Source organism: Panthera uncia (genome assembly GCF_023721935.1).
Source record: "Panthera uncia isolate 11264 chromosome B3 unlocalized genomic scaffold, Puncia_PCG_1.0 HiC_scaffold_1, whole genome shotgun sequence".
Classification (NCBI taxonomy): Eukaryota; Metazoa; Chordata; class Mammalia; order Carnivora; family Felidae; genus Panthera; species Panthera uncia.
Genome location: NW_026057582.1, coordinates 122,428,604 through 122,441,628, shown reverse-complemented (window position 1 = coordinate 122,441,628; position 13,025 = coordinate 122,428,604). Strand labels below are relative to the sequence as shown.

General features: G+C 47.7%; 1 protein-coding gene across 1 annotated transcript in view; it reads right to left on the bottom strand.

The window, feature by feature from the left end:
- TRPM1 (transient receptor potential cation channel subfamily M member 1) overlaps positions 1 to 10,818 on the bottom strand; it is a 102,170-nt gene extending 91,352 nt beyond the window's left edge. The window contains 3 exon segments of the mRNA XM_049613962.1: positions 6,981 to 7,003; positions 7,006 to 7,113; positions 10,674 to 10,818. Of these exon segments, the coding sequence (XP_049469919.1) occupies positions 6,981 to 7,003; positions 7,006 to 7,113; positions 10,674 to 10,818 (276 nt within the window).
- Between the last annotated feature and the right edge of the window lie 2,207 nt (positions 10,819 to 13,025).

Genomic DNA, 13,025 nt, shown 5'->3' with positions numbered 1-13,025 from the left:
GGCCCTGAGCTTCCCACTGCTCTATTTGGGTCCTCCCAAGCCAGTCCTCTCAAGGAACTGCAAGTTCATGCTGTAAGGGAGATAAGTCACAGGAGATGTCTCTGATGTCAGTGCTGGCACCTGGACATCCAGGGAAGGAATCAGTGCTCAGAAGGCATAGCACTATTTGGCCTGCTGTGCCTTTCTTGGGTGATGGGCAGGGTGTCAAAAATTCAGTACCTAAGATAAATAGCACCTCATACAAAATTTTATTTTTTGATTAGTTTTTTTAAAGTTTATTTGTTTTGAGAGAGAGAGAGAAAGAAAAAAAGAAAGAAAGAGAGGGAGAATCCCAAGCAGGCTCCACACTATCAGTGCAGAGCCTGAGATCATGAGATCATGACCTGAGCCGAAGTCAAGAGCCGGATACTCAACCGCCTGAGCCACCCAGGTGCCCCATTTTATACAAAATTTTAAAAAGGTAAAATCAATGCCAAGAATCCCTTGTGATCACGATATCAACATTTTAAAGACAGGTTGTTGCTCGCTTTATGATCTTGCCTCGTTGTGCGAGGGTTGTTTCCGATCAGCTCACAGCTCTTGGGTTATGCAGCCAGCATGTCCCCACTGGGCAGTGTACGAGGGTTTACTGTGTGACAGGCCAGCACATTGGGCAGCGTGAGGCTTTTTATACAGTCATGTTTTTTGACTGTAGAGTTCTTACTTTTCCCACACAGTTTAAACATGAGGGGATATTTTGGTAAGTGTATATAGGACACTCATTGTTCTTTCTCCCACAGACTCCAATATGGCTCAGCATGGTGCCCACAACAGGTCACTGGTAACCATGGCAGGTTGGCCCTCACTGGCCCACACAGCGGCTGGAGGACAGTGGGGAGGCCCGTGAGGAGTGTGACAGAGGACTTCAACTACCTCCATTTTGACCTTAGTTGGTACTTTCTAACTGATTAAGTTCTTCTTTCCAGCTTGTCTCTTAAGAGACAACTCAGGCAAAAGACCTGCTGGGCAAATCATCCCGTGATGGGAAGAGCAGTAAGTTCTGTCCTGATGCCAGCGAGCACCCGTGTGTTTGACCCCAAGACAATGATGAATTGACCTTCACTGCCCACTTACACATTCCCACTGGCTTTTGTCCCACATTCTCCCTATTCTCCTTATATGTCCACGTTCTCTAATACCTGGAAGTATTTTCCGCACTTAGGAGACAGTCTTGGAGACTCTAGTCTGCTGTCTTCCTGGGGTTGGCCTCGCTGAAATAAATTCCTTTCTTGTTTCACCCACCACCTGCCTCTCTGCCTTTGGATTTTGCCAACAGGAAATGGCCAAAACTGGTCTATTTGGACCAGGTGCTCTTGCGCCCCAGTGCCCTGGTTACAAGTGGACCTGGCATCAAAATGAGAAAACACATTCTAGGGGGCCCGGTGGATATGGGTGGGAGCAGGCCTGGGAGTCACCCTGTAACATGGTCACCCTGTAACATGAAGAGGTGCAGAGGCCACTGGCCTGGGCGATGATCCACCACAAGGACAGAGAAGCTTCAGCTATAGGGCCCCACACCCACCTCTCTAAGACCTGAATCTTGATTTGGAGCTCACATTTTCCTATTCCTTTCCTTTTAGAGATGGCCTCAAAAGCTTCATGCCTGGGGCACAGGGTGGGGATGGGCTGGTGGCATGGGGGGATGATGTGGGTTTTTTTCCTTTGCTTAGAATTTAAAACAAACAACAAACCCCACAAGCATCCCTCAACTAATATATGCTCAATGGAACAATGACAAAGATTGAGAAGTGTCTAAATTGAGGGGCACCTGGGTGGTTCAGTTGGTTAAGCATCCGACTTTGGCTCAGGTCATGATCTCATGGTTCTTGAGTTTGAGCCCTGTGTTGGGCTCTGTGCTGACAGCTCCGAGCCTGGAGCCTGTTTCAGATTCTGTGTCTCCCTCTCTCTGCACCTCCCCTCTTCTCTCTCTCTCTCAAAAATAAATAAACATTTTAAAAAAGGAGTGTCTAAATTGAAAAGTGATTCTCCCTCCTTCTCCCTCCAACCCCTAGCCTCCAGCAGTGACCCCCACTAACGGTTGCTGTGTGCCCTTCAGACATTCTCTCTTGTTTATTCCAACGCACATACTCTTGTAAAGAACTTTTTAAAAATGACAGTTCAGTGATATTTGTGGGCATCTTCTTGAGCCCTTGTGAACTAGGGAAATTGAAGGGATCCTGGGAAGACCTGCTCTTCTATTCATGTTAGGACCTGCACCCCCACCCTACACATGACTTAATGTAAGTCCTCCTCGTAAAGTCAAGGAGTTAATGATTTCTTTGGAGACTTCCAGCATGATGGATAACATCTAAGGAGTGACCGGTGAGGTTGTCCTGTACATTTTCCAAGACCACTGACTCCAGACACCATGACACCAAGACTCCTGGCTCCTGAGCACTTGTCCTTGCTTTGACCAGTTCCTGGATGCCTGAGAGAACACATACACCAGATCGCCATCCTTAATAAATACCCCAGACCCCAAGCAAAGACAAGGCTTACTCTCCTTTCCTTCCTGAGTCTTCCAGACACTCTGTCTGTATTTGCTCTATGTTTTCAGTAAACTCTGCTCTCACTTCCTCTAGGCTTGCACTTGATTTCTCTCCTGTGGGAAGCCAAGGGCCCTCTTGGCTGGTCCTTGGACCTGGCCAGCCTGCATCAGTTGTACAGAGAGCTTCCTCACGCTTTACCCAGGTGCATGGAATTCCACCCTGTGGCACCACTAGGAGGCAACGCCTCCCTGGCATATTCCTCGTGGAGTCACACCCTGGAAAGAATCTTCCCAGTGGGCTTTACTATTAAAGTCTTTTCTTTGGGTTAAGGCTTTGAAGGTGGTCCCTAAAGTAAAAATACAATAAAAGGTGTGGTGGTGAGAAAAGGACTCTGGATTCTGTCATACTTGAGTCAGCTCCCAGATTCACTGTCCCTTTTCCTTTTTTTTTAAGTTTATTTATTTATTTTGAGAGAGACAGAGAGAGAGAGAGAGCGCAGGAGGAGCAGAGAGAGAGGGAAAGAGAGAGACCTCCAAGCAGGTTCTGCACTGTCAGCACAGAGCCCGATGCAGAGCTTTAAACCTGTGAACCATGAGATCATGACCTGAACCAAAATCAAGAGTGGGACGCTTAACCAACTGAGCCACCCAGGCACCCCTGGACTCACTGTTTCCTATCTTTATGACCGTGGCCAATTTATTTAACTTTCCTGAGCCTCGATTATCTTGCCTGTTAAGTGGGATTGTTGTAAAGATTAAACACAGTTTAGTGTGAAAAACCTCAAGCCCATTTTCTGGCAGAGATTGGTATTCAGTAAATAGTTTTTGAGTGTCTTAAGCATAAACTGAATGAAGTATAACAAGGGTAAGATTTTAGCTTCCGTTTAAATGCCCAGGGTCTTTCAGGTAGGGTCGGTGGGCATTGGAATACATTGTTCTTAATTCCCCTGTCAATGGCAGAGGAAGCAGGAAGCCTGTGGGAAAGCAGGACTAAGAGTCAAGCCCAGGCCTGGCCAGCTGTCCCCAACGTCAGGGACACTTTGATGAGACAGGGATCATTCCCTTCCAAACTCACGGCTCACTCACCAGCCCTTAAGAATGTCAGACACAAATCTTGGTTTGTGTTTTTCCAAGGTTTTCTTTTACCAGTGTTCTTCCTCCCTGGCCTCATAGCAGCTCTGTGCCGACAATATTATCTAAGTCGTGCTAAGTCGGTTTCCTGCGGCTCCTGGGGACCAGTGTGCACACATTAATCGGCAAACACCTCTCATATTTCAGTAGTGCCTGTGCAGCAGATTGGCTAGTTTGCAATAGTCAACTCCCAGAGACTGAGAGCCAGGATGGGACAGATTTTGTTAGCTAAAATGCAAAGGGAAGTTACTCAAATAAGAGGCCTAAGCGCTACTAGCAGAAGGGAGGTGGGGAAGGGGCATAAGCAGAGAAAAAATGGGTTTTGTTTGGCAGAACCAACAGTTACAGCCAAGGAGACACCAAGAAAACACCAGCCAAGGTGTTTCACTCACCTGAGAGCCCCTTGCTAGATGGGTCTCCCCTGACAGCCCCTTACATGAGCCAGTTTGAGCCAGATTGGAGTTGACGACTGCATAGAAGTGCCTCACCCTTCCTCCTCACCCCTGAGTTGTCCTGAAGTTACCTTTAGCTCATTATAATACTAAGATCTCCTCTTGTGGGTGGAGTTTTCCACCATTTTTTCAAACATACAATGTACACACTAGCATGTTGACAGTCTAGGAATTGACAGTCTTGCAGAATTGAACCAAAGTACCTAAGTAATAGGATATGCATACGTTCCTTAACGTATATGCAAGCTCCCCTCCCCTCCCCCTGCTACACTGAAAAAAAGGTTTCTATACTAACTCCACAGGGAGATGGTGCTTTGAGAGCCATCTCCCTGTCTTCTCACCTGCAACAAATAATAAAAAGTTCTTTGCTTTCAACGGTTCCTTGGGTTGTGTTCAATATGCTGCACCCCAAGTGGCAAACCCCTTGAGTCCTGTTACAATTCGAGGAAGGAGCAAGGGGTCTGGTAATGATGGGCACTCCTGCAGGGGCCACTCTGGGAGGTGAGGACTGGGGTGGGAGCAGCTGTGTAGATTTGGGTGGGGGGCTGGGTGTGAAGGAGGGAGCATGGCTGAGCATCCCAAATGGGGTTCTCATTTGCTGTGTTCTTCTAGATCTATGTGACCATTGTGGTCTGTAGTGACCCGTGACTCATGGCCAGTGTCTGGGCTGCTCATGTATTTATAGATAAGTGTTCCTACACACAGCTCAGCATTGAAAACTTGGGAGGGTTACATCAGAGGAAATATGTCTTCAGAAGTTCACTGGGACCTCTGTAGCCACAGACCACCTTGTGTGACATGAGAGAAAGCCAGCATTTGTGTATTTCACACTAGTAGCTTATGAAGCCCCCTCACCTGGTAGGCTCTGCTGGTTCCAGGTGTACTGAGTGCACTCGGCCCTCGGGAGCTCCCAGGCAGATGCACTGGCATTGTAAAGTTGTGCATGGTGTGGGGGGACAGGGCTTCTCCCTGGGAAGGGACTTGCCAGGTGGGGAAAACAGGGAGGGAGCTCATCCTTGAAGCCTGAGGAGAATTCAGCTGGGCGCAGGAGCAAAGGGGAAAGGCGCTCTCAGAAGAGGGAACAGCAGAAAAAAGGCAGAGCCCCTGATCCTATTTCTCACTGTGGTCACGATGACTGCCACACTGAATTGAGATGCAGTGGCTGTTGGGGGGCAGAGGTCTACAGAGAGCACGTGCTCCCCTCACGGTGGTTTTAAATATGAGGAAACTGAGGCAGTGGAGGGGTTAAGGCTTTGGTAGGGACTCTGGGAGGTGAATGGGCACTAGGAGAAGAGACTGGGTCATGGTGAAGCCACCAGTCCTGGCTGGCCTCATGCCAGGCAGCTGGACTTGACTCCTGTGCACAGCCCTGTCCCTCATCACACATCTGTCTCCTCTGGCTGATTCCAAATGCTTTCTCCAAAATGGGCAGATGCTTCTGAGCTCCTCCTTTTAAGGAGGATAGAAGGCCTTTTGGCATCATCTGGAGAAGCAGAGCAGCCACATGCTTGAGTCTATCAATTCTATACTGGGGTTTACCCCCAAAATATGCTCATGCTCGTGTGTACCAGAAGACCCCACATGCATGTTCCCATTCATGAGATCCCCAACAAAAAGCAACCAAGATGCACAGTTGCAGTAGGACCTGTAAGTCCATCCCCACATATTCACATGAAGGAATATTACATGGCAACAGAAACAGACAAACCACATCATATGAATGGCTCTCAAAACATAACCCAGAGCAAAAGAAGCAAGTCTCCGAGGGGACACACAGTGTGAGTCTGTTTATATAAAGTTCAAAAGCAGAAAAAGCTAAACAATATATTGCTTAGGAATACAGATGAAGCCCAAAATAAAACAAAGCGAAACTCTGAAAGAATCCACAAAAAAACCCCTGCTACAGCTAATAAGCAAAGTTAACAAAGTTTTGGGGTGCAAGATCATTAACCCAAAATCAGTTGTGTTTCCAAACACCAGCAGTGAAGAATCAAAAAAGGAAATTAAGAAAACAATCTCATTGATGATAACATCCAAAAGAATAAAATATCTGGGAAAACGCTTAAACAAGGAGGTGAAAGACCAACACACTGAACACTATAAGACCTTTTGCTGAAGGAAGGAAAGAGGGTCTGAACAAATGCAAAGACACCCCATGTCCCTGGTTGGAACACTCAATCCCACACAGCTGGGGATGGATGGGGATGGATGGATGAATCTTCCCTTGCCCCCATCACCAGCTCCTCCCTGATTGGGAACCTGGGAATTGCTACAAGGGTCTTGGGGGCCCCCTCTGCAGCTCCCCCTCCTGACTGGCTTGCTCAGGAGGGCAAACTAGTTGGAAAACCAGTGTGTATAGGGCCTCCTTGACGTTACCTGAGAGCTCAGTCTGGTCTTCCCTGGCTGGGAGGGCGCAGACCAGCACCCATGGGAGAGAGGATTGGAAGACCAAGGCTGACCTCCCAGTACCCACCTGGCTTCCATGGGGAGCACCCTCTCCTTTTCAGTGGTCCTTTGCCACTCTTTAGGTGGACTTCCTCTCCTAGGACTCCCAGGACCTGGGAGGGTGCGCCACACTATTGGCGGTGTGTGTGAACAAGGACTGTGTCCTTCAGGGGCTGTGATGTTGCTGAGGCCACAGGGGTGGGGAGGGACGCTGGGTGGCACACCAGTGGGAGTGAAGTTGATGTAGCTCAACATGATGCCTGTGGCAGCCAGCTCAAGAGCCAGTCTGCTGGGGCTGGTCCTTGCTCCTCTGCTCATTTGCTGTGACAGCACTTAGTAGACAACACCATATTAATAAAAGACAGTGTAATAGTAATTGTACAAAAAATAGGAGTTCGGGTCTTCATTGAGAGTTTTCTGCTGACCTCAGGCAAGATGCATGAGGAGCTTTGCTCATCAGCCTTTCTGGTCCTGCCCTGCCAACTGAGGAACAGGGAGCTCTCACCCATGCACAGCCCCGCCCACCGGAGAGATAGGCTGGAACCGTCAACATTTGAGCTGTAAAAGTGGGCATTTAAGAAACAAGGAAGGGTTAGCACAACTCCTCGTTTTTACATCTAAGAGAACTAAGGTCCAAACCCCAAGGCTGCCTGGTGGCTAAGGATCTGCTTCTCTCTCACAGACTCCTGGCAGCATGTTTTTGGAGGGGATCTGGGCAGTACCTGTCACGGGGTCAAGCGAACATACGCTTTGACCCAGCACATCCACTTCTAGGGGTTTATTATCTGGAAACATTTTTACACATACAGAGGCACTATATGGATGTTTATTCCAATATATTTTGAACCAAGTGAAAAATCAGAAGCCTCCAATTTTTTTTTTTCATCTCGATTAGGAAATTGTTAAACCATTGATGATAGATCCAACCATGGGCTGTGCAAGTATCAGATACTCTAAAGTAGAACTTTAAGTTCTAAAGTGTAAATGTCTTTATTATTAATTGTAAAAAAAAGTTGTACTAAGATCTTTCTGGTATGATCCAGTTGTACAAGAACAAACCTTGATATGCAAAGGTCTAGAGCTATGCTGCTCAACATAGTAGCCACTGGCTATATGCAGCTATTAAGCACCTGAAATTTGGCCCATCTTAACTGAGATATGCTGTGAGTTCAAGTATAAGACAGCAAACTACCATTTTTTATGTCTGATATTAGAGCTCAAAAAAAGTGGGGGAGTAGTATTTGGCCGAATTTTGAAGTACAAAACAAATGACATATCATTAATAAGATTTTTTTTAGTAATACCTACATGTTGAAATGATAATAGTTGGGATATGTTGAGTTAAATAAATTCTAAAATTAGTTTCACTTATTTTAACATGGCTTTCCTTTTTTAACACGGCTACTGTACAATTTAAAGTTATGTCTGTGGCACAGTTGACTGGGAGGCACTAGTTTAGAACAATACACATCAAACCATCAAGTGTGCTCAGCAGTGGGGCTGGGGGTGTTAGGACCTTCATCTGGCTCTTCTGCACTGTTGTACAACTTTATATATTTGTATATTACCTCTCCAATGATTAACAGAAAAAAGATGCTGCTGCTGTGACTCCTGGCCAACATGCTTTCCACCTCATCATGCCTGACACATTTGCCCTCCCTAATACCCAATCTCTAGGGAGGGCCCATGGCCCAAGGAGAGAGGCCACCTGCTAATTCAGCATTAATTTTACCTTGGGTCATAGCAAGTGTGACCAACCCTTAAGGAATGAACACAGGACTTCCTGTCTCCCTGCCACGTTTACAGGGAGAGCAGACCAGATGGGGTGAGAGCCAGAAGCAGTGGGGGGAATGGGCAGGCACATAGCAACAAGAAGACCTGGCAGCTGGGAAGGGGAGAGCTGTGGGCTGTCATTAGCTTGTTTTCTTTAAGCTATCTCTAGCATTGGAAATGTATTCTTCCCCCTGACATAGATAGCAATTGAAGGCACAGTTTCTGGAAAATAGCAAGATAAATTGTGGTGTTTTCTGTGGGAGCCTGGGAAAATTGCTCCTGTTTGTGATGTGTGTCTGGGGCAATGAACCAACCATTTCCTGGACCCTGGTTGCTCCCAGTGGATTCTGTAATTCATTCACCGATTGCAGAGTCTAATAGAGCTAGAAAATGAGGGGCATAGCAGCCACCGACTTCCCGGGTCCCTTTGCATATCAGTGTGTCTCTGGCTACTACCTTTTTAATGGAGGTATTAAGATGTTGAACCTCATTAACTTCTAGGTTGTGGAAGAGGATCCGGGATTGGGTCCCATCATTCCCCTGGATGGCGGCCTCTATTTTCCCAGGTCCAGGTTTTGCATGCATGATGTGCGCAAACACGTGCACACACACACACACACAAATTAGAGGACATCTTGAAAACATTTCCAATCAAAGCAAAAGGGAGATTTCTAAAAATATCAAATGCTCCAAGTAAGAAGATTTTAAGTTAATGGAAAGTGTGTTTTGTTTTCACTTAGTTCAGTACGAAGATGACTAGCCACTTAAAATGCCTGAATATCATTCTGTTTCTTGTACTTATCAACTTTGCAAAGCAAATAAGTGGGGTTGCAAAGAGCCAAACCAAACAAAATTCCAGACTTCTCCTAGAAAATAACCAATAAAACACAAACAATTACAGCAAACGCTTTCAACATTAGTTGACGTTTCCAATTACATTTTCTGGAGCCTGAAATACACTGCAGACAGTGGCCAATTTATGCTATAAATACCATCGCAAATGCCATGAATTAAAACTGCTGCTGGGTAGTGTGCAGAAAGATATTTGGTGAAGATTGCCAAAGACAATCCTTCGCGAAATTCAAACCGGTCTGAAGTCCGCTCCTAGAGAGGCTGGTGTCCTTTTTAATTCCTCCCTAAATATTTAATTCAGACAGAGCAAATTTGTCATATATTTTTCCTCCCTACCCCTCTGCCCTCCTTCATTTTCAGTTCCTATTCCTGGTCAACCCAGGAATGACTCTTGTAAACATTTCCATTCTTCCCCACCTCTGCCCCTGCCTGCTCCTCATTATTTCTGCTACTTTTTGCTAAACTTAAAAAAAAAAAAGGTATAATTTCTGGTAACAAAAGGAAAATGTATTTGTTATAGAAAATGATTAAAGTAAAAGAAGAAGAGGAAATATACAAATCTACCAAGGAATAAATAAACATCACCCATATGGCCTTCATCCTAGAATAACAACAGATAGACTTTCAGTATATGTCTAGGTTTTTTTTTTTCTGGGAACAGATTAGACGTGTGTGTGCGCGCGTCTGTCATGAAAAGCATGTTCATTCTGCACATTATCATTATACATTCTTCTCTGTCCTTTTGCAAGTAGCCACATTATATTTCATCCTGTGGATAGACCATGGTTTACGTGCCCAATCCTCAGTTTTGGACATTTGGGTTGTTCATGTGTCTCACTGTAGTAAACAATGCTATGTAAATCCTGGCCTACCTTCAGGATTCTTTCCTCAGAATGGATCCCTAGACGTAGAATTGTACTTGGGTGCATACTACTCAACTGCCTTTCAGAAACCGGTTCTCACTTCCCACTGGCAGTGAGAGAGAATTCCCACCTCCCTTCACAGCCCTGTGTAGTAGAACCTATCTTTTCCCTGAGCTTCCCCCGACCCTGAGGTTTTAACTAATAGATGAAATATCAGCTGATGAAGGCTTATAGATATAACCCCTGCCCCCCACCCCGGAAGAACTTTAGCGATAGCAAGGGCTCGCGGGAAGAGGCACGCTCTCCAGGAAGCACAGGGACAGAGGTAAGATGCTAAGAAGTAACAGTAAGTGGCAAGGAGGCTGAGCCCTGGAGCTGGGGCTTCTCTGCGGATCCCTGGCACCTACATTTAGAAGCCAGCTCTGAGGAAGCCTCATCACGCTGGAGCCTGGTGTTGGCCGGCTGACACAGGGCTCGTTCCCTCAGGGAATCATCCTGGAGGCCTTGTCAGCTGAGAACAGATACATCCTTATCCAGCCAGTCTCAGCAGCAGAGGAGCAACAGGCCCCAGGAAGCAAAGCCCTCAACCTGAGCTTCCCTGCACCCGCGCTTAGCCCCACGTGAGCTTACCTGCTACAGTGGCAGAGCGGGGAGGGCCCAGCCTGGCCTCCAGCTTCCTCCTCTGGCCAGACAGGAAGCTGGCTGAGGAGGGTCCACCCTTTAAGAGGAGAAGTCCACATGAGGAGCATGTGAGCGCCCGTGCCGGGCCCCTCATGATCCTGGTGAGGCAATGGCCCCATGACCTCGCTCCCAGGCCAGAAAAGGAAACCAGGGCCCCTTGTTGCCAGGCTGCTCAGTGTGGGATCCCATGAAAACAGCCTTGGGATCTGAGAGAGGTGGGGGGAGCCAGAACTTTCCCTTTGAAGTGACCCTCCTCCCCCCGCCAGTCCTTCCCCTGCTAGAAATGTCAGCATGGTTTGCATAATTGAGACAATTGGACATAATCGTTCTTTCAGAAGCCCCTCATCAGGCGGGCAGTGCCCGGGCCCTGAGGAGCTGGGAGAAGGCAGCACATGGCACTAATCATCTGTAATCCTTTCTCAAATCATCTGAGGCTGAGCCAGAGGTCGAGGTGAATTCCAGTATGCATGCAGTGTGAGTCCCACATGACTCTCGTCCCCATCCGGGCGTTCCTAACCCCGAATGTCCCCATCCTACCAGCAGCCTGCATGACCTGTATCCACAGTCACCCTAAAACCACCATGGGGGGTGTACTGTAAGAATGGGCATGGTTATTCCAGCTTTCAGTGAGCTTTCTCAGCCTAGCAGAAGAGATCAGCCAAACCCTGAAATTCTCCTCCATTCAACCCCTTAGGCAGGGGCTTGGGTCTCCCTACACACTTGTGGGTCTCCCAGGGTGCCTCTCTCATTTCCCAGAAGAGTGCACAGAAGTGCAGACAGGCTGGATGCAGTGGCAGTTAGGGCGGTTTCCATTTCGTAGATGAGGACACTGAGGCCTCCGAGTGAGCGTGTGAGGTGGAGCAGGAACGTAAGTTCGCCCCCCAGAGCCCTGGCTGGGGTGCAGCCTGAGCCTGGGGCCAGGTACCCACCCTTAAGCTGCAGGAGCCCACTCCCACACCTGGAGGACACCCAGAGGCTCAAGGAGCCTCTGACCTCCAGAGGTGATGCTGGATTGTGAAGGTGGATGAGGCCATTTTCTGCGGAGGGGGTCTGTCCTTTGCTTTCATCAGCTTCCCTCAGGTATGTGCCTACCAGAGGTGGACAACTGTGTCCCATGAGAGTGGGGGTGAAGCGTGACTTCGCCCATGTATTGCTGGTGCATGCAGCCTGGGGGCAGGGCAGTGCCCACCCAGCGGCAGGGTTGTTTTCCTTGTAAACTTGTGGTTGGCTCTAGATAGACTCAATGGGCTTTTAGCCGGAGTTCCTCCAGGGGCCAGAGGGGCTCTGCAATGGCGGTATTTCGGATGGCACAGATTAAGACAGAATTATGGAGGCAGGGTGTTCCTGGGGTGTCAAGAATCAAACTGGGAGGAGCTGGGAGGCCCCCCATGGCAGGTGAGGGTCTCGCCTTCCCTAGCGGCATACTCATGCCCCATCGTGGCTACAAGGTAGAGAAACTTGGTGTTCAGTGCCAGTGAGCACCCCCATCCCAGCCGGCCAGTTGGTGCCTCTCCAGACAATGGGCCAAATGGGCCCTTTCTGGGGTCAGATAACATGGAGAGAATGAGACTCGAGCCTTCCCAAAGTGAACATGCCTCCTCCCCGGAGCTGGCACAGTGAGGCAAGCAACCTGGAATTGCCATATGCAATGTGGTGGCCTGAGCCACGTGTGGCTGCCCATCGACAACCTGAAATTCACCCAGTTCAAAACGCAGTGTGCTCAGAGCACACAACACATAAGGTGGCCAAGACAAGACCGGTGATAATGATTTCATACTAATTGCATATTGAAATGAAAGTTTGGATGTTTTGGGTTGAATAAAATGTAGTATTAATTTTTTTCACCCACTTATATTTAATTTTTACGTGACTGCTAGAAACTTAATTCTTACTTATTTAAAATACTTTTGAATGTTTTTATTTACTTAGAGAAAGAGAAAGAGCAGGGGAGGGACAGAGAGAGAGGGAGGGAGAGTATCTCAAGTAGTCTCCATGTGTCAGTGCAGAGCCTGAAGGGGGCTTGAACTCACAAACCCTTAGATCATGAGCTGAAACCAAGAGTCAGATGCTTAACTGACTGAGCCACCCCGGCACCCCAAAGTGACTACTACAAACTTTAAAATGATATATGTGGCTCACATTATATTTTTGTTGGCTGGCGCTGAGCCAGAGCTGAGGGAGGGAGGGGATCCCAAGCAGAATTCTCCTTTCCAGAAAGTCTCGTCCTCTGTGCACGGCATCTGGAAGGATCCAGCACTAGGAAACCATGCACGAGAACTGTAGACATGCCATTAGCGTGTG